Source organism: Aquarana catesbeiana, linkage group LG13 (assembly GCF_042186555.1).
Source record: "Aquarana catesbeiana isolate 2022-GZ linkage group LG13, ASM4218655v1, whole genome shotgun sequence".
NCBI lineage: Eukaryota > Metazoa > Chordata > Amphibia > Anura > Ranidae > Aquarana > Aquarana catesbeiana.
The window spans coordinates 4,533,972-4,560,658 of NC_133336.1; the positions used below are offsets into that span (position 1 = coordinate 4,533,972).

Consider the following 26,687-nt stretch of genomic DNA (forward strand, 5'->3'; position numbering starts at 1 on the left):
CCAGTCACATCGTTTATTTGTGGTAGAGGTACTTTATTGTGAGCACACTTATTTCATCCTAAGCATGGGTGTAAAAAAATCTGTATAAGTGCCTTGCTTAGAGCTGACCTTTTTGCTGCCAACATGTTGGGTGGTCATAACGGGGTTTTAAAAAGAAACCAAAAGACATCTATTTATGTAATGGAAAAAAAGAAAAATTGCGCATAAAAACTGTTAAAGCTGCCAACACTCCACTAGACATATAGTGCAAAAAGAACATATAAAACAATAATGTGAACAATTAAAAAATTGTATCCGAAAGTAGACCTATGAAGTCCAAAGTATAAATGAATATATGATAAACAGTCAATGACGTGAAATTAATAAGTGAAAAAAAAGAACAAAAAAAATAGAAAAAGCACACAGTTCAAAATAAAATGAATCAAAGTTGATGGATAAACATCGTGGGATAGTCCATCATAGGAAATGAATTATGCGCATAAAAAAAGTCTCTGTGTTTTTCAAAGTGGATGAAAACTTGATCTTTAGTTGCAATCAACAAATAAGGTTGGCACGCTTACCATCGACCTTTCCCTTGCTGGTTCCCGTTGAGGTACTTCCTCACGACTGCCCCTTAGACTCACATGCTGTACAGTATACAAGTCCACCATTTCTGGTAAGTGTGCCGACCTTATCATTTGTTGATTGCACCTGAAGATCAAGTTTTCATTCACTTTGATAAACACAGAGACCATTTTTTGCGCATAATTCATTTCTAATGATGGACTATCCCACGATGTTTATCCATCAACTTTGATTCATTTTATTTTGAACAGTGTGCTTTTTTATCCTTTTTATTCATTATTGACTGTTTATTTATCATATATTCATTTATACTTTGGACTTCATAGGTCTACATTCGGATACAAATTTTTATTGTTCACATTATTGTTTTATATGTTCTTTTTGCACTATATGTCTAGTGAAGTGTTGGCAGCTTTAACAGTTTTTATGCGCAATTTTTCTATTTTTCCATTACATAAATGTATGCCTTTTTGTTTTTTGTTTTTAACCCTGTTATGACCACCCAACACATGTTGGCGGCAAAATGATGGACTATCCCAATGATGTTTATCCATAACCATTTACGTACACCCCACCAGCGCTCCGCCTGCTTCAGGACTAGCCTAGCTCTATTAAAATGAACAGGGGTGGTTGGGGGAAAAAGAAGCCAGAACAGCGCAGTCACATGACCTGTCAAAGTCACATGGCTGATTATCCTCCAATCCAAGTTAAGAGAGCAGACGCAATACCCTATATGTCTGCATTTTATGAATGGCCTGTGAAACGTAGGCTGCGGTATTGAGCAATATGAAGGCGTATGATGGATAGCGGTACCCAGCTCTCCGTTATAAATCGCCCCCCATAGTACGAGTGCCGATGACTATCCTCCGTCAGATCAGACGCAACACAGAGAACTGGTAACACAACAAGCAGAAGGTCGATCGTTTCCCAGCATCAGATCAGAACAAATCGCTGTCCATTTCTATGACAAATACCGAGACTCGGGCTCATCTGTCCCCGTGTTGTATATTTTCCAATATTATACAATATAGTGTTTCAATGTTTTCACAGAAGCCCAAATCCATCAGCAGATTTACGGCAAGCTGTTGTTGAAGTACATAAAGTAATGATCCAAAACATCACCATCAGCCAAATGGAGCAAATCCATAGGCCAATATCATATCGCCCCCTTGTGGCCATTGGCTGAAATGCACTTAAATTCTGGAGCTACAAGAAAACTCTGTCCATTCTGAATTATTATTTTCTGTGAAAGTCATTTTGATGCAACTTCACATTTGACATAAATACTTGTCCATATTGAAAAAACAAACAAAAAAAAACCAAGAAAACAGCTAAAATAGTATGAGCGCTCAAAAAAAAAAAGATAGCAGCTAGCACAGCAAAAGGTGATAGGCCAACCTTATAATAGAAAGAAAAAAGTGATTTTTCAGCGCTTAAACAATAATGCAAAAAAAATAAAAATAAAAATAAAATAAAACTATGTATCTAAACATTGACAAGGTTAATTGCTCATAAAGTGCTTAAGTGCTGAAAATCACTGGGTATAAAACAAAGTGTATAACAAAGTGAGAGATTACTCATAAAGTGCTTGAATGTTGAAAATGCGAAGAATTCTCTGAATGGCGCCCGTGCCGAGCAGCCGATTTCCTGTGTTCAGTAAGCAGGGCAGCCACTCTGCAAAAGACCTGGAAGCTAGTGGAGATCACTGTAGTAGTGATGTAGTAGTGATCAGCGGTGGTGCCCATACAGTGATTTCCAGCTTCTAGAGGGATTCCACAGCCGTGGTAAATACATAAGGTATATCGGTCCAAGCTGGAACAATGTATTTACAGTTGTGCTCAAAAGACACAGAAGGTGGCACACACGGGTTAAAATGGCAATTAAAGGTGAATTTCCCACATTTGTGGCTTTTTAAATCACAATTATTGTCTGAGTATAAATAGTCAATGAGTTTGGTAGCTCTCATATGGATGCACTAAGCAGGCTGGACACTAAGCCATGAGGAGGTAGGAAAGAACAGTCAAAATACCTGCATAACGAGGTATTGAAACTTTAGAAGGATATAAAAGGATATAAAAAGATATACAAAGCCTTGAATGTGCCAGTCAGTACTGTTCAATCACTTAATAAGAAGTGGGGGATCTCTTGATACCAAGCCAAGGTCAGGCAGACCAAGAACGATTTCAGCCACAATTGCCATAGGAACTGTTTGGGATACAAAGAAAACCCCCCACAGGTAACCTCAGGAGAAACACAGGCTGCTCTAGAAAAAGACGGTGTGGCTGTTTTTAAGGAGCACAATACGATGATACTTGAACGAAAAAAGAGTTGCATGGTCAAGTTGCCAGAAAGAAGCATTTACTGTACAAGTTCCACAAAAAAGTCTGGTTACAATATGCCCAACACCTTGACATGCCCCATTGGGCTTATTTGTGGCATTGGCGCAGTAAAGACTTCCTTTTGTCAGCTCAACCATGCAGCTCTTTTTTGTTCAAGTGCGTTGAATTGTGCTCCCTAAGAACAACTACACTGTCTTTTTGGAGAGCAACCTGTATTTCTCCTGAGGTCCCCTGTGGGTGTTTTTCTTTGCATCCTGAGCAATTCTTGTGCCAGTTGTGGCTGCAATCTTTCTTGGTCTACCTGACCTTGGCTTGGTATCGAAAAAGCCCCGAATGTTCCATTTCTTAATAAGGGATTAAACAGTACTGTTGGCAGGCAACATGATTTAATATCATATTTCTGGAGTTTCTTTTGGGTTTATACAACCAAGCCTCTGCTTTCTTGGGGGCAGTCTGGAATGTCTTTGCAGTATATCTGAAAGAAGAGATCAGGCCTACATCAAGGCTGAATAATGCATGGCTCCTGACCGTCTGTTGTTCTAACACTGCAAGCAATCTTGAAAGGGACCGTAGCTGACAAGATTGATGAATGCCCTGCTACAGAAGATCAAAGGACCAAAAGGCATTGCAGATATATAGACATGATACATGGACAATGCTGCCCCTAGAGGCCAATACAGCAGGATGGACAGTAATATAATATATTGAGGAGGGCTGCCCCATAAGTACTGTGATTTGTCAAAAGTCTAGATGGGGTTGGGTCTGGATGGTGTATGATTGAAGTATAGAAGGACTGAACGAGTCAGAGAGCTTCCTCTCTCTCTACCCTTTCTGCTCTTGGCTTGTGCCTGAGCCGCATGGCTCTCTCTTTGCCATCTGAGCCCAGCTGATGAAACAAAATCTTGAGGAAAGCATTGTGATAAGTATCTTTGATATTCTTGTATTATATGTTCTGGTGTTATATGCTTTGTAATATCTTTCTTTAGTATTTTCATGTTAAGGGTTTCCTATTTTCTTGGGAAATAAATAAGACTTTGTTTTATTAAGAAGTGTGCTTGGTTTCAGAGCTAACCTTGTATTCTTGTGATATCAACAGTAACATGTGATCAGAGTTTTAATAGACTAGATAACTATAGGAATGGGCAAGGTAATACATAGGTGCAATAAATAGAGGGAATCCGTAACCACCCTTGAATAATATTTATGGTACCAATTACTTCAAGTATTGACTGGCATATTCAAGGCTTATCCTTTTCCATCTTTATAAAGTTTCATTACCTTGTTACGCAGGTCTTTTGACTGTTCTTTTCTACCTCCTCATGGCTCAGTGTCTAGCCTGCTTAGTGCATCTAAGTGAGAGCTACCAAACTCATTGACTATTTATACACAGACACTAATTGTGATTTAAAAAGCAACAAATGTGAGAAATTAACATTTAATTGCCATTTTAAGCTGTGTGTGCCACCAGACACCCTGTGTCTGTACCGAGGCCAAACATTCCAGGGTATGTAAACTTATCAGGGCCATTTGGGTGATTTCTGTTATCATTATGATTTAATAATGGAGCCAAAAAAATAGGCAATAATAAACGGCTTCATGTGATCACTATCCTTAAATAAAAAGACAGTTTTTTTGGCATGATCAGTCATATTTTCAATATTAATGCCAAAATTTCACAAATTTCTGCCAGGGTATGCAAACGTTTAAGCACGACTGTATGTATATTATAGCCATGCCTGGAATTCTTCTACAACTAATATAGCGCAATATAAAAAAATTGGAACTACCACCATTTTATTCTCTGAGGTATCTGCTCTCAGAAAGTATAATGTTTGGAGGTTTTAACTAAATACTTCAGACCAATAATGATTTTTTTTTTTCTTCATGTGTGCCAAAAAAAAAAAAAAAAAAGTTCTCTACCTTAACGCGCATCTAGAACCTTGTTGTAGGTGATGATAAAGTTTGGACTAAAAGCGGACTATTTTTTAATTTAGAATATATTTTTTAATTCAGTATACTTTAGTTCTTCTTACCTTCTGCACTGAAGCCGAGCCAGGATAGGCAACTTTTCCTGGACAGGGGTAGAGGGTCACCATGTAGGACCTGCCTCCTCTTCTTTCCCAGCTCCAGGAGCTGCACACCCAGACACTGCTCTCCATCAAACCCCGTACCTGGACAGGAACAGAAGACACCGTCACACACCTATCTTACAATCTAGGAAATTCTACGATTCCTTGTCTGCTCTTCTGAGGATATCAAGCATAATACATTTACACTGCAACACCTGAAATCTATAAAACTAAATAAAAATCATCAAGTGGTGGTGAAGTCCTGTGAAGTCCAACTCGGAAGTTCTGACGGTCCGGATATCTTTCCATACGCCCTGGGTGGCACATTGTCTTCATGACTCCATGTCGCTGACAGGGGAGTCCACTGGATCTGGTAAGAGTTTATACCTACCATTCTCTAATTTGACGCCGTTTTTGGTTGGATGTGGTTCCCATGTACCGATCAACCAAGTTTTCTGCCAACATTTGGAATAATCTTCATTTCCAGTGACTATTTCCATGCGTACACTCAGTTGGAGATCCCTTCTTCACATTTTTTGCCCTATGGCTAATTGACTTTTATTTTTATTAGTTGTATTCACTATATCTGGTCGAAAGACTTGTGGTGTTTTGGACTATATATTTCATCACCATTTTTTGCTTTTTTGGTTTGTTCTTTATGCGCTACATTTTTCTTATCTCATCAAGTGGTGGTGCCTGAGAATATTAGAGGAGGTCTCCTGGAATATGGCAGATAATAAGCCAGGAGAGTTTGGGAACTATAAGTATGGAGCAATATCACCCAATCCCAATCCCAATCCCCCTGAAGAAGTCACGTGATCGAGTGATGAACTGCATTGGAGCAGAGCTTATGGGTGACATAATTGCAAACGCCGCAATCCCGGAAGTAAGGCATTGTATTGCTTATCTTGAACCATAGTCACTACTATCACAGGAACAGGAGGAAAAAAAAAAAAAAATCTTTTAATGGGGACACAGGTTCCTGTGATGACTGTCTAAGAAGGGATATCCTCCCTTAAACGTGAAAAATATCGTAGGTTTGTAAATTCGAAAATGGCAAAAATTTGTAAATTCAAAAATTTCCAAATTGACAAATTTCCAAATTGACAAATTTCCAAATTGACAAATTTTGTAATTTACAAATTTCCAAATTGACAAATTTTGTAATTCGGAAATTTGTCAATTCGGAAATTTGTCAATTCGGAAATTTGTCAATTCGGAAATTTGTCAATTCGGAAATTTGTCAATTCGGAAATTTGTCAATTCGGAAATTTGTCAATTCGGAAACTTGTAAATTCTAAAGAAAATCCATATTATAATATTAAATTATAGGTATTTAAAAAAAAATCTAACTTCCTGTTGAGTCTACAGAACAGGAAGTAAAGGGAAATCTCCTTAATGAGATGCAGGTGCCAAAAAAACTGACACGCACACACATGAAAAAAAAAAAAGTTTGAGCCCTGGATATAAATTTAAAGTTGAACTCCAGACAGCTGACTTTATTCAGCTGCAACTGAGCAACACAGCTAAGTCACCACCACACTCCCCGGCCTATGACCAGACAGCAAAGGAACAGCAACAAACTGATGAGGTCATCTCGGTTCTCTCCTCCTGTCAGCACATGTAAATGAAAAACACCTTACTGGCCCCCATTCCTGCTGCTTCCTCTGCCAGTAGAAGCGATGCTATACAAGAAAATAATACACTGCATTTAAAAAAAAAAAATGCATCAATGTGTTTAATAAATATACAACTCCAATCCTTGGTGTTTTTTTTAAATTACTGTATAGAGTCTAGCTTAGAAAAAAACTAAAAATGTATCTGACCAATAAATGAAGATGTCCCATAGGACGAAACGCGTTCGAAGGAGCTAGACGTCACACACTGCTGGTGAGAGACCAGTTGGCTTATCTTTTTCAGTCGCTTTTATTTTAACCCCTAGGCATCTACATATCATCACAACTACTTTGTGCATCCAGGTGGATTATACCGCATTTTTTTTCAGGACAAATTGGGCTTTCGCATTTGGTGGTAAATGGTAACAGATATCTCCAAATTTTTTTTTATTATTATTATTATTTAAGGAAAACTGTCCCAAAATAGTAAAAAAAAAAAACTTTTATTTAATTGTATATTTATTTCTTACTACTACCATAACGTACTACCAAAGAACAACCCCAAATAAATTCTCCTGCTCCTGACGATCGCAGCGATCCCACGTATGTGTATGTTATTTGTTGTATGAACCCGTAGTACAGTCCAGAAACAATAGTGTGCATTTTGCTTTTTTTTTATCCTACCTAAAATACACTGACAATGAAAAAAAAAAGGGATGACCCTGACCTTTGACCCAAACAATCCTGGCAGTAACCTAGATGAAACCTTGATCTAGGTTTTTTTTTTGTTTTTTTATAATTATTTTTTTAACACACACTTTTTTATATTTAATTTTTTTTAACTCTGCAGAGAGAGATACGATGCATCTCTCTCCTGCATTCACAGAGAGAGAAACACAGGAGTGGGCTTCAGAGTGACTGATCACTGTGATAACCAATCAGAACAGGTGACCCGGATTTGGAAGTTCCGGGTCCCGATCATTAATACAGGGGGCCTAGGGGTCTCCATGAGACCCCGGATCTTTGTGCTGGGAGCGCGCAATGCGACGCACTCCCAGCACAAAAGGGAGATACGCATATATGTGGCCCCACGGGAAAAAAAAGCCCAAGCTGGCGGGGCCGCAGATATGTGTTAGGTTGGCGTGAAGGGGTTAAATAAACTTTTTTAATAATCCTACACAATCTGAAGCCTTTTTATCTTGCCACCTGTGGCGTGGCAAGCGGATAGATACCATCTTTTAGGAGTGAGGATGATTCAGAGCTGAATAGAGGATTGTTCTCTGGAGTGGAGAAGAGGATTCTCCATGTTCTTTCTCTTGGGTGGGAAAACAAGCATGTAGTGACCTCTGTGCATGTGATCTCCAATGGCCTGGTGAGTGCGGATCTCCAATGGCCTGGTGAGTGCGGATCTCCAATGGCCTGGTGAGTGCGGATCTCCAATGGCCTGGTGAGTGCGGATCTCCAATGGCCTGGTGAGTGCGGATCTCCAATGGCCTGGTGAGTGCGGATCTCCAATGGCCTGGTGAGTGCGGATCTCCAATGGCCTGGTGAGTGCGGATCTCCAATGGCCTGGTGAGTGCGGATCTCCAATGGCCTGGTGAGTGCGGATCTCCAATGGCCTGGTGAGTGCGGATCTCCAATGGCCTGGTGAGTGCGGATCTCCAATGGCCTGGTGAGTGCGGATCTCCAATGGCCTGGTGAGTGCGGATCTCCAATGGCCTGGTGAGTGCGGATCTCCAATGGCCTGGTGAGTGCGGATCTCCAATGGCCTGGTGAGTGCGGATCTCCAATGGCCTGGTGAGTGCGGATCTCCAATGACCCGGTGAGTGCGGATCTCCAATGACCCGGTGAGTGCGGATCTCCAATGATCCGGTGAGTGCGGATCTCCAATGACCCGGTGAGTGCGGATCTCCAATGATCCGGTGAGTGCGGATCTCCAATGATCCGGTGAGTGCGGATCTCCAATGATCCGGTGAGTGCGGATCTCCAATGGCCTGGTGAGTGCGGATCTCCAATGGCCTGGTGAGTGCGGATCTCCAATGGCCTGGTGAGTGCGGATCTCCAATGGCCTGGTGAGTGCGGATCTCCAACGGCCTGGTGAGTGCGGATCTCCAACGGCCTGGTGAGTGCGGATCTCCAATGGCCTGGTGAGTGCGGATCTCCAATGATCCGGTGAGTGCGGATCTCCAATGAACCGGTGAGTGCGGATCTCCAATGAACCGGTGAGTGCCCACAGCCAAAGGATCCCTGTGCACGGACTTCACTGTTTTTGGACCCCTTCTGTACCTAAAGGGTAACTCCAGCTGTATTGGACTATCTGTGCTACTTGTAATGGGAATATCTTGTTTAGAAGCACCACAATTTTCATTTGGATTTTAAAAAGGAATTTGTAGATCGTTCTTTTTGCTAGCAGCTTTTTTAAAGGTATTAGGGCCAGTTCACACTAAAACGCGTGCAAGTGTTGCCAAATTCACTGCAACGTGCAAATAGCAGCACAAGCATTCTTTTTTCAGATCATGCCGCACTAAACTAGATGGTACACTGCATTTGTGAGATGCCTTAAGGGTGCCAATAACAATTAATGGCACCCCACACTGGTCTTGCAAGGGCAGTGTGTTCGCGTGCAGTGCGGGAAATGTGCAGAGAATGTGCCTTTCCAGCACCGTGTTCCAGTGTGCACCGGCTATAAGTTTTGTTATTTGTAAAATTATGAAAAAACTTACCATACATGCTCCATGCTTGTCATATATCACATAGGAATATCACATCCCACATTAAGACATGTGAGAACTGGCTGCTACAATGTTGCTTTCAAACAATACAAAGGTGCCAGCTTTGCCTCCCTGAAATGTCTGCGTTATGTAAGTGGGAGATGTGGAGCGTATTACACACCACAGAGGAGTACGGTGACCATCTCTGCCCATCACCAGGAGCCTTTCTAATGCCCCCTACAGACATCAGACATGCCGAGATCTATAAACATGCAACATTCCATCACGTGAACTCTCCTGTTTGTCTTTATGGGGGAGATGAAGGGAAGCAATAAAAAGAAGAAACTCTAAATCAGGAGCTGATGATGCACCAACCTCTATGGTAGACCAGGATTAGCTGCTCCCCGTGTCCCGCCATGCACACCACAGGCCCCGGAAGACTGAGGATCTCCTTCTGAACTCCGCCCACACTGAAGATTCGGAGCAGCAAGGCGCTGGTAGCGCAGGCCACCCAGCCCAGGCCCAGGCAGACAGCCTGGAGGTCTTCTCCTTTGGGCATATCCACCATCCAATCCTTACTGTTGTCCCAGGAGCTGAAGTGCAGGCACTGGAGTTTGCTAAGTGTGGAAGGAAGAAGGATCAGAGTTACACATCAGAGACATCGGAAGATTACAAGGCAGGAACGGGAAATAATTACAGGATACAATAAAACTCGGGATAATTCTTATCACTGGATACAATAAATCCCGGGATAATTCCAATCACCGGATACAATAAATCCAGGGATAATTCCAATCACTGGATACAATAAATCCCGGGATAATTCCAATCACTGGATACAATAAATCCCGGGATAATTCTAATCACTGGATACAATAAATCCCGGGATAATTCCAATCACCGGATACAATAAATCCAGGGATAATTCCAATCACCGGATACAATAAATCCCGGGATAATTCCAATCACTGGATACAATAAATCCCGGGATAATTCCAATCACTGGATACAATAAATCCCGGGATAATTCTAATCACTGGATACAATAAATCCAGGGATAATTCCAATCACTGGATACAATAAATCCCGGGATAATTCCAATCACTGGATACAATAAATCCCGGGATAATTCCAATCACTGGATACAATAAATCCCGGGATAATTCTAATCACTGGATACAATAAATCCAGGGATAATTCCAATCACTGGATACAATAAATCCAGGGATAATTCCAATCACTGGATACAATAAATCCCGGGATAATTCCAATCACTGGATACAATAAATCTCGGGATAATTCTAATCACTGGATACAATAAATCCCGGGATAATTCCAATCACTGGATACAATAAATCCCGGGATAATTCCAATCACTGGATACAATAAGGCTACTTTCACACTGAGGCGCTTTACAGGCGTTTTAGGGCTAAAAACAGCACCTCTCCTGTCACTCCAGGGTGAGAGCCCGAGTACTTTCACACTGGAGCGGTGCACTTGCGGGGCGTTAAAAAAGTGTCATGCAAGCAGCATCTTTGGGGCGGTTTAGGAGCGGTGAATACACTACTCCTAAGACGCCCCTGCCCATTGAAATGAATGGGCACCGATGCCGAAGCGCCTGCTAAACTAGCGGCGCTTTATCGCCGATGCGCCAGTGTGAAAGTGCCCTAAATCCCAGGATAACTCTAATGACTGGATACAATAAATCCCGCGATAATTTTAAATCACTGGATAAAATAAAACCCGGGATAATTTTAATCACTGGATACAATAAATCCCGGGATAATTTTAATCACTGGATACAATAAATCCCGGGATAATTATAATCACCGGATATAATAAATCCTAAAACTGGCCCCTCCCCTTTTCATTCATTGAATTTCAGTTCTGTCAATCATGGAGGCTCATCACATGTGGGCATTACCTAGGGCGGTCTGTAAATACCACCTGTCTAGGAGTGCCCACTCCTCCAGACTGACATCCACCCAATAGCAGTAGGGTACAGCACTGGGGCTGTGGGTGAACGCCCCCGTTCTCCTGGGTGTATACCCACCTTGCCAGCTCCTCTGTGCCTTCACAAGCCAGGAGCACGGCCTCCTGGGACATGTCTGCTATAGTATGGTTCAAGGTGTTGGTGAGGTGCATGGCGTGATGTATGGCAGTGTCGTGAAATTCCACATCGATGGCATTGTCCTGCTCGTCATTATAACAGCGAATCACTCCTATGGAATTCCACATCTGATAGGAAAAACAAACAGTATAATACCTACAGTATATACACAGCGTAAAGCAGAACTCCAGCCAATAAGAAGATAAAAATGAATAAGTCACTAAAAGAAAAAAAATAACAAAACCACCTTTAGCTGCAATAAACATCTTCAATGCAGAAATGTCCTCCTGCATTATTCAGCCCACTTCCTCTGAGCCTCGGTCATCCTGGACCCCTATGCTCCCCCCAATGCCCAAGCTTGTGACAGTGGTGTGTGCGGACAGGGCTGTGGATAAGGGGGTACCATTGGTACTCCTGTACCAGGTCAGCAGGGGGGCTCAGGCAGCAGGGTAACTGGATGTGGGCAGGGAGGGTGATCGGTGTGACCGGGGGGGGGGGGGGGCAATTACTGGAACCAATCTCCTGTATGGCTCTCTCTGCAGCAGCTGAAAGCTGGCTGCTTCTTCTCTCCCTCCTACCGGCTTTCAACTGCTGCAGAGAAAGCCATACAGGGGGTCGGTTCCAGTAATTGCCCACCCCCCTCCCTCCCTGCTACACCCATCACCGTCCCTGTGGACTATACGTGTGGACCATACGGGGGGGCAATTACTGGAACCAATCTCCTGTATGGCTCTCTCTGCAGCAGCTGAAAGCTGGCTGCTTCTTCTCTCCCTCCTACCGGCTTTCAACTGCTGCAGAGAAAGCCATACAGGGGGTCGGTTCCAGTAATTGCCCACCCCCCTCCCTCCCTGCTACACCCATCACCGTCCCTGTGGACTATACGTGTGGACCATACGGGGGGGCAATTACTGGAACCAATCTCCTGTATGGCTCTCTCTGCAGCAGCTGAAAGCTGGCTGCTTCTTCTCTCCCTCCTACCGGCTTTCAACTGCTGCAGAGAAAGCCATACAGGGGGTCGGTTCCAGTAATTGCCCACCCCCCTCCCTCCCTGCTACACCCATCACCGTCCCTGTGGACCATACGTTTTCTCCCCTGCTGCCCTGGGCCCCCCTACCCCCGCAGTGCTGACAGCTCCACTCCTCTCCTTCCCGCTGGCAGCTGCAGGCACACAATAGGATCCTTCAGGATGGAGAGTGGGGGAAGGGTCCAGTCAATAGGTCATATTTACCAGCCCCTTCCTTTCCCGAATGAACACAATGGTCTGTACCGATCATCACTGTATTCATTCATAGCTGAAGCATAGTACCTGTGTTTATTTGGGTGAGGGACCCGTCAGGTTGGCTGTATGGGGCTGCGTGTTTTCTGACAGCAGCACTGTGTGCAGATTCCTGTGTATGACTTCTTCCCGCATTGCACTCCTCCCATTCTTCTCTATGGAAGGGGACACTCACCATAAACCTCGGTGTGCTGGCAAATATGTACAGTAATCTGTCCTGTTACCAGTTTCCAGCTGGCAGTTGCTGCAGCACCCATCTACCCAATCGCCCAATCCAGGGACGTGTGAGACGGGAATATTGAGTGATACTCACCATGAAGCGGTGCATGAGATGGGTTGGGGTGGAGCCCGGTTGGAAGGGTTTCTGCGGTGGCGTTGGCATCGGACCGCTATAAACCGGCTTTGAGGGGAAAGATGGAACTGGATCTGCGATGGTGGAGCGGTCATCCTCATCGGCCCCGCCGGGCTTCCCCACATCGACAGACTTTAGAGACGGGACATCTAAGGCAAGAAAAAGTATAAAGGTAAACAATTCTGGGGTACAGGTGGAGAGCAAATGCAGAGAGGTGCACGTCCATGTATCTTCTTCCACTGGAAAAAAAAACCCGAACCCGGGGAGTTCAATATGAAAACCTGAACTTCCATCCAGGTGGAACATAAAATAAGGCAATGGTGTGGCCCTACCAAAGTCATACCACCAATAATAATAAAAAAATTATACCTTACATTATTAAAGCGCAGCTATGTGCCCGACGTGCTCAGCGCAATTCTTCTGAAAAAGCTCAGACATCCAGGACGCACACATGGAGGCGTTTTTTTTTTTAAATTCAGTTGCAAAGAATTTTACTAGAATCACTGTATGGCTTCTCTTTACATCACTGCTCCAACAGGACAGGACTCCGCCCAATGTGTTTTGTCCTTAATCAGGGTTAAATCAGACAGTCACCATGATCCCTATGATTAAACTCTGACCAAGTTGCATCAACGTGCAACTGGAACCGGTTTTTATTACATACCTTATCTTGGACTCAGTGATGTAATTTTTTTTGGGTCTCGTGCTTCTCTAAGCAAAGAAGGCAGATCATGGCCGGGGGAAGGGTGCTGTACATAGCTTCCTGAAAACATCCCAGCCCCCCGGCCTCAGTACTCCTCTCAGGAGCCCTCAATCCCATCCAAGCAGTGGGAGGAGTTATGCAAATATCAAAATGCCTTGGTGGGTGGGTGTCAGTCTGGAGGAGTGGGCTTTCCTAGGCAGGCTGTATTTGCATAGCCAACGCCCACAGGTGATGCTGAGCCTCCACAACTGAAAGAAGTGAAATCCAATGAATGAAAGGGGCGGGGCCAGGGACAGGTTGGCTGGGGAGAAAAGGACGTCCTGCAGCCAGAAAACGAGGCGGGGCTCTATCGTCTAATGCACAGGGTGAGAAGCTCACAGTGTGCAGTGAAATCAGAGGAAGCCGTTTCAGTCCAGGGGAGGAGCCGGTACACCTGTGCAAGACTGAAAAGGGGGCGGATTTTTATGCATTGTTTTTGCAATCAATAAAAATCATTATTGGGTCTCGGAATCCAAAAAGGCCCCTTTCACGCAGGCTGTCCGATCAGCTCCACCTGTCAGACCTGATCGGACCCCTCTATTCAGCCCTATAGAGCGGTGGATTGTTAGCAGTGACATGTCCGCAGACATCCGCCGCTATCCAATCCAATCCACCAAATCCAGATGGAAGGAGGTCCTATTTGTCATCTGTCTGGCGGATCGGATGAAAAGGGACAGGCGATCCGTTTTCATTCGATCCCCCCATAGAGGAGGGCGGGGCTCTGACAGGTCCGTCTCTGCACAGCGAGTGGAGACTGACCGATCATCCGAGGGATCAGCGGATCGATCCCCCCACTGAGCAAGCGGAATCCGGACAAGCACGCGTGAAAGGGGTCTTAGGCATTTTTTTAGTTCCATAAGAAATGCATACAATCTTTTTTTCCTCTACATATGTTACATCATTGTTTGGCATGGAAGAGACATGTCAAGAGTGATAAAGATGCTGCCGCCCCAAATGAGTTACAATGTAGGAAAATCTCCCCCAATGGGGTTTTTCCGCAGCAAAAATACAATTGTTAGAAAAATAATTAAAAAGATTTTTTTTATTGAAAAATGGCAACGTAGCATTTATCTTTTTAATAATTTTTCTAACAATTGTATTTTTGCTGCAGAAAAACCGTTACATTTTTTTTTTTTTTTTTAAAAACTAGATCATATTCTGCTCCAGAAGTAACAATGTCATCACCTAAAGAAGTCTCATCGTCATCCAGGATGGCGCGGGTTCTGGTCCGGCCTGATATGGGGGCAAAGTTATCATCATCGTCCTCATTGCCGACCGACGCCTGCCGATCGATCATGTCCGTGTTCAGGAAGTCTTCATCATCGCCATCCTCATCAAACAACGCATCGTAATCTTTGGTGGCGGCGGCGGCGGAGGTCTTAGGAGGTAAAGAGAAGAACTTCAAATAGCTGTAAGCAGGGTGACTACACTAGCTGGTGTGATAGACTGTATGTTAGATTATAGGGGTCTCCAAACTATCACCCCAATGGGCCACATCCAGTCTGCAACAAGAAAATGACCTGGGGCTGGCAGTGGATGTGACAGTCTGTGTTTTATAATATGGAGACTCATGCATCCACTGCAAGCCAGCCATAATCCTCCCCCACTGCAGATTTCCCCCACTCCCTCTATGGGTGGTTGCTAGGACCACTGGCATCCTACCAACCAACGACATGGTTGCTCTGCCCCTAGCATTTATGGAGGAACTCTGCTGGGTACACACAGATATCAGGGGGGGGGGCTCTGCTGGGCACACAGGTGGATGTCAGGAGGGCTCTGCTGGGCACGCATATAGATATTGAAGGGGGGGGGCTCTGCCAGGCACATACAGGGAAGGTGGAGGTCACACACACACACGTGGATGTCGGGGGGGGGGTTTCTCTGCTGGGCATATACAGTATCTCACATGAGTACACCCCTCACATTCTCACATTTGTGTAAATATTTTCTTCTATCTTTTCATGTGACAACACTGAAGAAATGACACTTGTCTACAATGTAAAGTAGTGAGTGTACAGCTTGTATAACAGTGTAAATTTACTGTCCCCTCAAAATAACTCAACACACAGCCATTAATGTCTAAACCGCTGGCAACAAAAGTCAGTACACCCCTAAGTGAAAATCTCCAAATTGGGCCCAATTAGCCATTTTTCCCTCCCCGGTGTCATGTGACTCGTTAGTGTTACAAGGTCTCAGGTGTGAATGGGGAGCAGGTGTGTTAAATTTGGTGTTATCGCTCTCACTCTCCCATACTGGTCACTGGAAGTACAACATGGCACCTCATAACAAAGAACTCTCTGAGGATCTGAAAAAAAGAATTGTTGCTCTACATAAAGATGGCCTAGGCTATAAGAAGATTGCCAAGACCCTGAAACTGAGCTGCAGCACGGTGGCCAAGACCATACATCGGTATAACAGGACAGGTTCCACTCAGAACAGGCCTCGCCATGGTCCACCAAAGAAGTTGAGGTCACGTGCTCAGCGTCATATCCAGAGGTTGTCTTTGGGAAATAGACGTATGAGTGCTGCCAGCATTGCTGCAGAGGTTGTAGGGGTGGGGGGTCAGCCTGTCAGTGCTCAGACCATACGCCGCACACTGCATCAAATTGGTCTGCATGGCTGTCGTCCCAGAAGGAAGCCTCTTGTAAAGATGATGTACAAGAAAGTCTACAAACAGTTTGCTGAAGACAAGCAGACTAAGGACATGGATTACTGGAACCATGTCCTGTGGTCTGATGAGACCAAGATAAACTTATTTAGTTCAGATGGTGACAAGCGTGTGTGGGGGCAACCAGGTGAGGAGGACAAAGACAAGTGTGTCTTGTCTACAGTCAAGCATGGTGGTGGGAGTGTCATGGTCTGGGGCTGCATGAGTGCTGCCGGCACTGGGGAGCTACAGATCATTGAGGGAACCATGAATGCCAACATGTACTGTGACATACTGAAGAAGAGCATGATCCCCTCCCTTCAGAGACTGGACCGCAGGGCAATATTCCAACATGATAACCACCCCAAACACACCTCCAAGACCACCACTGCCTTGCTAAAGAAGCTGAGGGTAAAGGTGATGGACTGGCCAAGCATGTCTCCAGACCTAAACCCTATTGATCATCTGTGGGACATCCTCAAACAGAAGGTGGAGGAGCGCAAGGTCTCTAACATCCACCAGCTCCGTGATGTCATCATGGAGGAGGGGAAGAGGACTCCAGTGACAACCTGTGAAGCTCTGGTGACCTCCATGCCCAAGAGGGTTAAGGAAGTGCTGGAAAATAATGGTGGCCACACAAAATATTGAGACCCAATTTGGAGATTTTCACTTAGGGGTGTACTGACTTTTGTTGCCAGCGGTTTAGACATTAATGGCTGTGTGTTGAGTTATTTTGAGGGGACAGCAAATTTACACTGTTATACAAGCTGTACACTCACTACTTTACATTGTAGACAAGTGTCATTTCTTCAGTGTTGTCACATGAAAAGATAGAAGAAAAGATTTACACAAATGTGATTGAAAGGTGTACTTACTTTTGTGAGATACTGTATGTGTATGTCGGGGGGGCTCTGCTGGGCATATATGTGTATGTCGCGTAGGGGTGCTGAAATTAATTGCTGCATCGATGCATCGCGGTTTGGGTGTCCCCGATGCGGCATCGATTCAAGCGACAGTAAAGATCGATTGCCGGTGACGTCATTGTCCCGCTTCTCCCGGGAGAGCGCTCCGAGGGTATCCCCCGTTGTGTACAATCCATGCCGCTCATGTGACTGCCCGGCCCGCCTCTCTCCTGACGTCAGCGGAGAATTTTCAGCCCCACCCGCTGACTGTCGCTATCAAATCAGAAGAGAGGCGGGCAGGGCTGAGAATTCCCTGCTGACGTCAGGAGAGACGTGAGAGCAGAGAGGCTGGCCGGACAGTCGCATCGGGGGTGCCTATGCTCATGGCGAGACGGTAGCAATGACCGCCGGCCACGAGCGATCGCGGGCACGAGAGGCAGAACAGGGACGAGTGTATGTAAACACACAAATCCCTGTTCTGTGAGGAGTGACAGATCGTGTGTTCCTAATAGCTAGAAACCATGATCTGTCATTTCCTCTAGTCAGTCCCCTCCCCCCTACAGTTAGAAACACACAGTCAGGGAACACAATTAACCCCTTGATCACCCCCTAGTATTAACCCCTTCCCTGCCAGTGATATTTTTACAGTAAACAATGCATTTTTATAGCAAACAAAAGGGGGAAGGGGTTCAACAGAGAGGCCCTGGACGGACTTTAATGGTACGGCAAACCTAAGAGAGCATAGTCAGAATAACAATACAATACATTTTATTAAATATAAATGCATACAAAACAAAGACATTGACAAAAGGTTATAAAAAATCATCTATATGAGAATATACATGATACAAGCCCCGATGCGTCTACGCGTTTCGTAGAAAACTTCTTCAGGACACATTCAGGTTTCAGTTAATACAAGAGAGGGTCTCACTTATAAGGAGGCTTTCACAAGTTCAAAACAGTGGTAGTTCAAATTTATTTGGATACAGACGTCAAAGTCTTGTCAATAGAGGTAGGTGACCATCAACTGTCTCCATATACAACCAATCTCAGGGTTCATTTCCAGCAAAGAAAGAACCAAAAAGTTGCCATTAATCCGCAGGAATAAATGTATAGGTTATAGCGTTCCATCAACCATAGAAGGGCACCAAACCGCCCCATAGACCGTGTCTGCTCAATAGTCCATGTGGAACCGTGCAAATACACTGAGAGAGCTTATGGTTAGATTGGATGTATATCCCCAGGAGGACACAGAGGTGTTCCTGACATCTCTGTGTCCTCCTAGGGATATACATCCAATAAAAAGACACTCACCTGTCCCACAATCCAGCGACGTGGCCACCCAAACCCTCCCTTCTCTCCCCCGCCCGTCCGCGGCGCTGGCAATACTACTGTGGGCATCCGGCTGTGACAGCTTGCAGCTTCACAGCCGGGTGCACCTGTCTCGCTGCGCTGTCCTGAATGGCCGGGCAATCTTCCGGGACCTGTGATGTGTCCCAGAAGATTGCAGGGAGGAAGGCGGCCCAAGTGGAAGTGGGAGTTCGTCGGTAATCGTGATGCATCGCGGAATCGAATCGTTTACCAGATAATCAAATTGTGAGACTGGTGAAGATGCGCACCTCTAATGCCAGGGGGGGTCTGCTATGCACATATGTGGATGGTGGGGGGTGGGCTGGGACTCTGCTTGGCACATGTGGATGTAAGTGGGTCTCAATGGGTAATGGGGTAAGTGCCCGTTGCCCCCTCTGTCACATGGCTACAGGCAGAGATTCCTTAGTCTTATACAACCTCTCTCCAGACAGAAGACTTACAACAAGTCTCTAGCAGGTGAACAGACTTGGTTGGGAGTAAAGTTCAGGTGAATTCAATGATCCTGTCTTTGGTATGCCGTATATAAAACGCATGGTTTACCTTCTCACCGCTGGACTTCGCATCGCCTTGGCAGACATTCTCCAGCATTCCGAGATTGCCCTCGTTATCAGTGTAGGCAACCTGTGGCAGTTTAGGGTGCCAGGCCAGAGCGCAGATGGTGAAGCCCTTCTCATGCTTAACCCTGGGAGAGAAAGCGGGAAAACAAAAGTGTGGGCCGGTTACAATTTATTTGGCTATAAAAGAGAATACATATAATATTATATAATAATAGTGCATTTCTGAATCTGCCCCGAATGTTGAATAAAAAGCAGAAGTCGTCATTGCCACATACATCTTGTTATATATCAGACCTCCCAGAGAACGAATACAGAACCAGATCGTTTCCTTCCCCCGTTATGTTGGTTATCTGAACGCTGTACAATGCAGATATTACCTTTCCAAGCAAGCTCTGGTACCCACGTTCCAGGCCACCATGCAGCCGTCAATGCTTCCTGCTATGATGTACTGTCCACAGGGAGACCAGGTGACCACATTTACAGGCTGCAAAGACACACACAAAAAAAAAAAAAAAAAAAAAAAAAAAAAAAAAATCACAGTGATGTCATAGTGGGAGCCGAGCCATAGGACAAAAAACGATGGCTGAACCATGAAAAAGGAGGGAAATACAGGATGCCAGGTTTACCCCCTGTAGTCATTCTGATCAGTGACTATAAGGAATCTATTGAGTGTTTGGGTATATACCGTATACTGTACATACTGTGCACTCTGGTGGCGGGTTGTTGTATATGGACGTGTCCCCGTGTACACTTGTTGCCCCTCCTATACCGATGTATTGCTATTTCATAGACGGAGAGATGATGACCAACGCCACTTGTAACATTGTTGAATATATATTGTTATTAGATATTCTGGATACTCACTATATATATATATATATATATATATATATATATATATATATATATATATATATATATATATATATACACATATATCTCTATCTTTATTCACCTAGAATACTTGCTTACTCACTTCCCGCCCAAGGTGCGTCACATGATGTCTTTGACTTTGAGCGGGGATATCTGAAGGACGGGTGCAGCGGCGGGCATCATTCAGATATCACCTTTTATTCAGCTGGCGATTCCCTGGACCGTAAAAACAATCCTACCAGCAGTTCAGCCGTTTGATCGGTCCAACAGGTGGCGGGAGGGGACGTCCCTCCCCCTCCCGCCGCACTCCGGTCTCGCCCGTATGATCGGCAAACCGCAGAACTCATCAGTCGCCGCCGGAAGTTTACCATAGAGATTTCTGGTGACCAGATTGGTTATCTCTATGACCCTTGGAGGCCCAGGCGCGACGTTATGACGTCACGTCCGGGCCAGCAGAAGTAAACAATGCCCCCCCCCTGCTGTCTTCTGGGAGAGACACGTTCCAGAAGACAGCAGGGACCAGTGAGGTTGCGCAGCGCGACTTGCGCATGCACAGGCTGTGAAGCCGCAAGGCTTCACTTCCTGATTCCCTTACCGAAGATGGAGGCGCCTCCACCCGAGGGACAGACCGGCTTCGTGTACCGACATCGCGGGCGCCCTGGACAGGTAAGTGTCCACATTTTAAAAGTCAGCAGCTGCAGTATTTGTAGCCGCTGACTTCAAAAAATAAAAAATTCAGTGGAACTCCGCTTTGAGGCCCGATTCTCACCATTGAGGGTGGTTGCGGGAACTGGACCCGTCTCAGCACCCGCAACCACCTGCAGCTAAAAACACACTTCTCTAAAGAACATACGTGGGGCTGCCATTCATTCTTAATGCCCACCCCCCCCACCACCGCATATAAAAACGCAGCGTGTTTGCGGGTGCGGGAACCACTGGGAAATCGCATGGTGCATTTTCCCAGTTGCTGCCTTTTTCAAAATGGCGCAGGAACCTTTTTTTTCCCTGCATGAAAAGCAAGAACAACCAGACCATTCAAATGAATCGGCTGCCTCGCCCCACAGAGCTGCAACAATGTGAACCTGGCCTAAGGGTTGTAACCCCCCCCCCAAACATGGAGCAATGCCACATCTGGAGGGGAAACCTCCATAATTCAGGGATTTACCCCCCCCCCCCAAAAAAAAAAAAAAAAAAATCACCAATCACAATAACAAACTTTTACCTTTTCACAATCAACAAACTTACCTGAGTTATAAAATTATCGGACAGGGAGAAGCTGCTCTTCCAGGTGCCCCGGTCATAAAAGTGAACGGCGTTCTCCACCGGGATCGCAAGCAACTGTCAAAAGAAACACATTTGGTTAGAGGAGCATGGGAAAGACACATATGGGGAGAGGTGGTATTGCTGCACACCCCAATAATTATAAAATGGGAAAGTTCCCCCCCAAGAGGGGGTTTTTAGGCAGCAAAGTAAATAATTTAATCTGATATTATGTATAGAAAAAGTATGTTTATTAGATTATACAAAGGATAATACCATGGTAATTAAAATATGAGCTGTGGTAGGAGAATAAAAACTATTCCAGATACAAAAGTTGCAAAGAAAAAAATTTACATAAACATTACATATCGGAATGTCAGTTGTATAAAAGACGGACGCGTTTCGACCCATATGATTGGGGTCTTCTTCAGAGGATTTGTTTGCTGTAGGAGATATTGTAGGTACAGATGTCAAATTTTAACAGGTAATACAGAGACCATAATGTATATGGAATACAGACATGTTGTATGTTTACCTAATGAAAAATGTATTCAGGAAAGGAAGCCTCCTACATAGAGATCCCTTAAAAACTTTATCATGAATAATCCGTCTGGCTGTTTAGATGTTGAGTTTTAAAAGCAGCAGCGAGCCTTCTGATCTCACGGGTTTGCTAATCTGACAGAACACTGCTGCTTTTAAAAAATCAACATTAAAACTGTGTGGCAGATTTGAAAATCCTGTATTTCACTGTATATAAGCTGAGTTCACTGTTAAAAATAAGTGTGAAATGCAAGACTCCGGTGGGTGTAACAAGATGTCCGCCTGCTGCCTTCTCACTGTACCCCGTACTGTGGACGGGTGCGGGGTGTAGCAAGATGGCGGCGACAGAACGTCACTTCCGTTACAAATTCTGATGAAACACAGGCCCTACAGACGGCTCCAGTAAGCTTGAAAACATCCAGGAAGCGAGGGGGCAGCTCTCCCTTGGCCTATAAAAGAGATCTTGTGGCGAATACGCCGCCTGGACCACTTTTATCTGAAAGCCAGCTGCCTAAGGGAAAAAAAAAAAAAAAAAAAACAATACCGGGATTATTTAACACCAAAAATCATGATGTACGTTCCCAGCAAGACAGTCGGCAAATAGGCTCCTTCCAGGCATGCCTGCCCTCCATCTATCCATTATAATGCATTCGCTCCTACTATGGAGGATCTCACTATGTACAGCGGCGTCAGGACTGCGGATAATATTGGGGTGCCAATGTCGCGGCCTCTGTGGCGTACGCATGTATTCTGAAAATACGTGCAAACTAAAAACCCCTGATCTTAACGTGAAGTGTATTAGCCTAGTCAACAAATGTGAGGCGGCCCCGGCCGGTTAAATAGAAACAGGCCAACATTCGGGCCGGTGTGTACCGCAGCCGGAGGGGGCGGCCTCTGTTTAAAGGGCATGACAAAAAAAAAGAAAAATGTCTGCCGATCTGCATCCGATCAGCGATCTCATCCTCCTGTTAGATCACAATAGCTCAGTGTGTGTGTGTGGGGGGGGGGATCTCTGCACTAACATCAGACTGTTAGTACAGTGGCTCCTCCTGTGCTCTTCAGGAAAAAAAAAAAAAACTACTAGTGTTTAAAAGGCATTAGACAGAACAATTTGGTTTGTTGCAGGCTGGCAACAAAAAAGTTGGTTGGTGTGTGAGCTGTGAATTGTTCTTTGACATGCGTCGCCCTTCCATGTGCTTCTTGCTGTTATGGCCAGTTATAGGTTGGGGCAGTTACTGTTTCTTTGTACTATTAAAGGGTTTGCAAGTGTTGCAGAGGGGCCCCGATCCTCCTCTTCTGGGATCCCTCAGAGGCACTCCTGGCTCCTCCTCCTCGAGTGCCCCATTGGAGGGCCGCTCTCCCTCGGGGAACAAGTGCGGGCGCGCTCACGTGTCCTGTGGCTGCGTCTATTGCCATGGACAGCAGGACTCGGCCCCGCCCCCCCGGTCATTGGATTTGATTGACAGCAGCGGGAGCCAATGGCTGCGCTGCTATCAATCAATCCAATCAGAACCTGAGACACCGGCTGGAGCTGCTGTGCTCGCCCCCGTCGCTGGAAGGATCGGGTTCAGGTAAGTAAATAAGGGGGGCTCGGGGGGGGGGGGGCTGCTGCATCACAGGAGGTTTTTCACCTTAATGCATAGAATGCATTAGATCCCCTTTAATTAGGAGACAACTGTGAATGAATGGCGGAGCCCTGCATGGCCGTGCTGTTTTCAAAGCGACAGCGGGTGCAGGGAGGGGATCACCTGCCTGCTGTCACGGGGGGGGGGGGGGGGGAGGAAGAGAACCAAGTGATCACACGACTTGTGATTGCTCAGTTCTCAGTCTGCTCAGAGCAAACAGCAATGACTGTCAGTCTCCGCTCTCCTGCTGCAGTTGGACACAGCTGGCTCTGGCTACCCAGCCGCAAAGCTGGCTGCTTGGTGGATCCTGACAATATTGTCAGGATCCCTTTAGAGCCTGGAGCAGCTCTGTCGCCGTCAGCAATACTCCACTCTCAGCTGACTCTGGGTCATAAGAGAGCAAAAGTAAGTGCACTCCTGTCATTAACAAAAGAAGTATGACCCCAAAAAGCTTTGGCCATACTTCTCTTAAAAAAAAAAAAAAAAAAAAAAGAGGGGGGGGATTGTAAAGGTGAAGCTCCTCTTTAATTTTAAGACAATGAAAAATACCATAAAGTTCCTTCATTTTCGCAACACTGTAACGCACGGAAAGTGTGGCTCCTTCACCTAAAGCCGCCATGCTGCCTGGGCGGTGGAATTAGACACAAAAGGGGGCGGGGCTCACCTTCCCGCTCCGGGGCTGCCACGCTAATCTGCAGATGGATTTGGCGTTGATCACATCGCTGCATTTTGGCAGCAGAGGAAGGTTGGCTTCACAAACCTAAAATTACAGGAAGACAAAAAGGGAAGGAGTTTATCAAAGAAAAAAAAAAAAATCCTGAAAGCAGCCGGATCAGCAGCCTGAACGACCGCAACATACAGAGATATATAATGTAATATGACATATAATCACACAACATACAGAGATATATAATGTAATATGACATATAATCACACAACATACAGGATATATAATGTAATATGACATATAATCACACAACATACAGGATATATAATGTAATATGACATATAATCACACAACATACAGAGATATATAATGTAATATGACATATAATCACACAACATACAGAGATATATAATGTAATATGACATATAATCACACAACATACAGGATATATAATGTAATACTGACACATAATCACACAACATACAGAGATATATAATGTAATATGACATATAATCACACAACATACAGGATATATAATGTAATATGACATATAATCACACAACATACAGAGATATACAATGTAATACTGACATATAATCACACAACATACAGAGATATATAATGTAATATGACATATAATCACACAACATACAGAGATATATAATGTAATATGACATATAATCACACAACATACAGAGATATATAATGTAATATGACATATAATCACACAACATACAGGGATATATAATGTAATATGACATATAATCACACAACATACAGAGATATATAATGTAATATGACATATAATCACACAACATACAGAGATATACAATGTAATATGACATATAATCACACAACATACAGGATATATAATGTAATACTGACACATAATCACACAACATACAGAGATATATAATGTAATATGACATATAATCACACAACATACAGGATATATAATGTAATATGACATATAATCACACAACATACAGAGATATACAATGTAATATGACATATAATCACACAACATACAGAGATATATAATGTAATATGACATATAATCACACAACATACAGAGATATATAATGTAATATGACATATAATCACACAACATACAGAGATATACAATGTAATATGACATATAATCACACAACATACAGAGATATATAATGTAATATGACATATAATCACACAACATACAGAGATATATAATGTAATATGACATATAATCACACAACATACAGAGATATATAATGTAATATGACATATAATCACACAACATACAGGATATATAATGTAATATGACATATAATCACACAACATACAGGGATATATAATGTAATATGACATATAATCACACAACATACAGGGATATATAATGTAATATGACATATAATCACACAACATACAGAGATATATAATGTAATATGACATATAATCACACAACATACAGAGATATATAATGTAATATGACATATAATCACACAACATACAGAGATATATAATGTAATATGACATATAATCACACAACATACAGAGATATATAATGTAATATGACATATAATCACACAACATACAGAGATATATAATGTAATATGACATATAATCACACAACATACAGGGATATATAATGTAATATGACATATAATCACACAACATACAGGGATATATAATGTAATATGACATATAATCACACACATAGGTTGGACTTGATGGACTTGTGTCTTTTTTCAACCTCACCTACTATGTAATACTATGTAACCATCATCATCTCTACAGACAACATTCTACATGTTCACCAACCTGATCTTCAATCTTCCAGATTCTCACCGACCCGTCACAGCTGGAGGAGGCCTGAAGAAAAAAAAAAAATATATATATATATATAGATCAATGATGAACGAGGCTGAAGAAAATAGAAAACCAGCTTTTACCCCCTCCCCCCCCCCCCCCACAATGGGACTCCAAGGCATGCAATTAGGGGGAATTGAGGGTTAAAGCAGAAGTCACACAATGATGAGCCTGTCGAAAAGATAAAATATCAAAAATGGCCTTTGGTTACGTTATTCACCTTTGATCCAGAAATGACCCCCCCATAGTATTTTTTTTTCTGCTACTAGATGTCTTCAGTCTGATAGCCAGCATCACTCGACTTACTTACTCTGAGCCCAGGTCATCCTTGTTCCCAAAGCCTGTGACTGGACAGTGAAAGGAGAAGCAGCACAGTGATGCACTAATCTCCCTGTCACTCTGCTCTCTCCACCTATTAGCAGGCTCCTTCGTCAGCACATGAACTGCAGCACAAAAGGTTTTTCACCTTCATGTGTTCTGTGGCTGTGCCCTGTTAGTTCGCCTTTTATAAACATGCTCCGTGTTACACCCATATTTAGGGTGTATTATATGATGAATGCAGCGACGTGACCCCCCCCCCCCCCCCCCACTTTGACAGGGATCGTCTCCCCATGTCTG

At 44.0% G+C, this 26,687-nt stretch overlaps 1 protein-coding gene across 1 annotated transcript in view; it reads right to left on the reverse strand.

Annotated features, from left to right (window-relative positions):
* Positions 1-26,687, reverse strand: part of WDHD1 (WD repeat and HMG-box DNA binding protein 1) — a 93,852-nt gene that overhangs the window by 43,471 nt on the left and 23,694 nt on the right. The window contains exons 6-15 of the mRNA XM_073610173.1: positions 26,022-26,072; positions 24,219-24,314; positions 21,375-21,467; positions 19,634-19,740; positions 19,240-19,381; positions 14,965-15,157; positions 12,999-13,186; positions 11,353-11,537; positions 9,675-9,916; positions 4,937-5,074 (exon numbers count right to left, since the gene is read on the reverse strand). Of these exons, the coding sequence (XP_073466274.1) occupies positions 4,937-5,074; positions 9,675-9,916; positions 11,353-11,537; positions 12,999-13,186; positions 14,965-15,157; positions 19,240-19,381; positions 19,634-19,740; positions 21,375-21,467; positions 24,219-24,314; positions 26,022-26,072 (1,435 nt within the window). The remainder of the gene's footprint in view (positions 1-4,936; positions 5,075-9,674; positions 9,917-11,352; positions 11,538-12,998; positions 13,187-14,964; positions 15,158-19,239; positions 19,382-19,633; positions 19,741-21,374; positions 21,468-24,218; positions 24,315-26,021; positions 26,073-26,687) is intronic.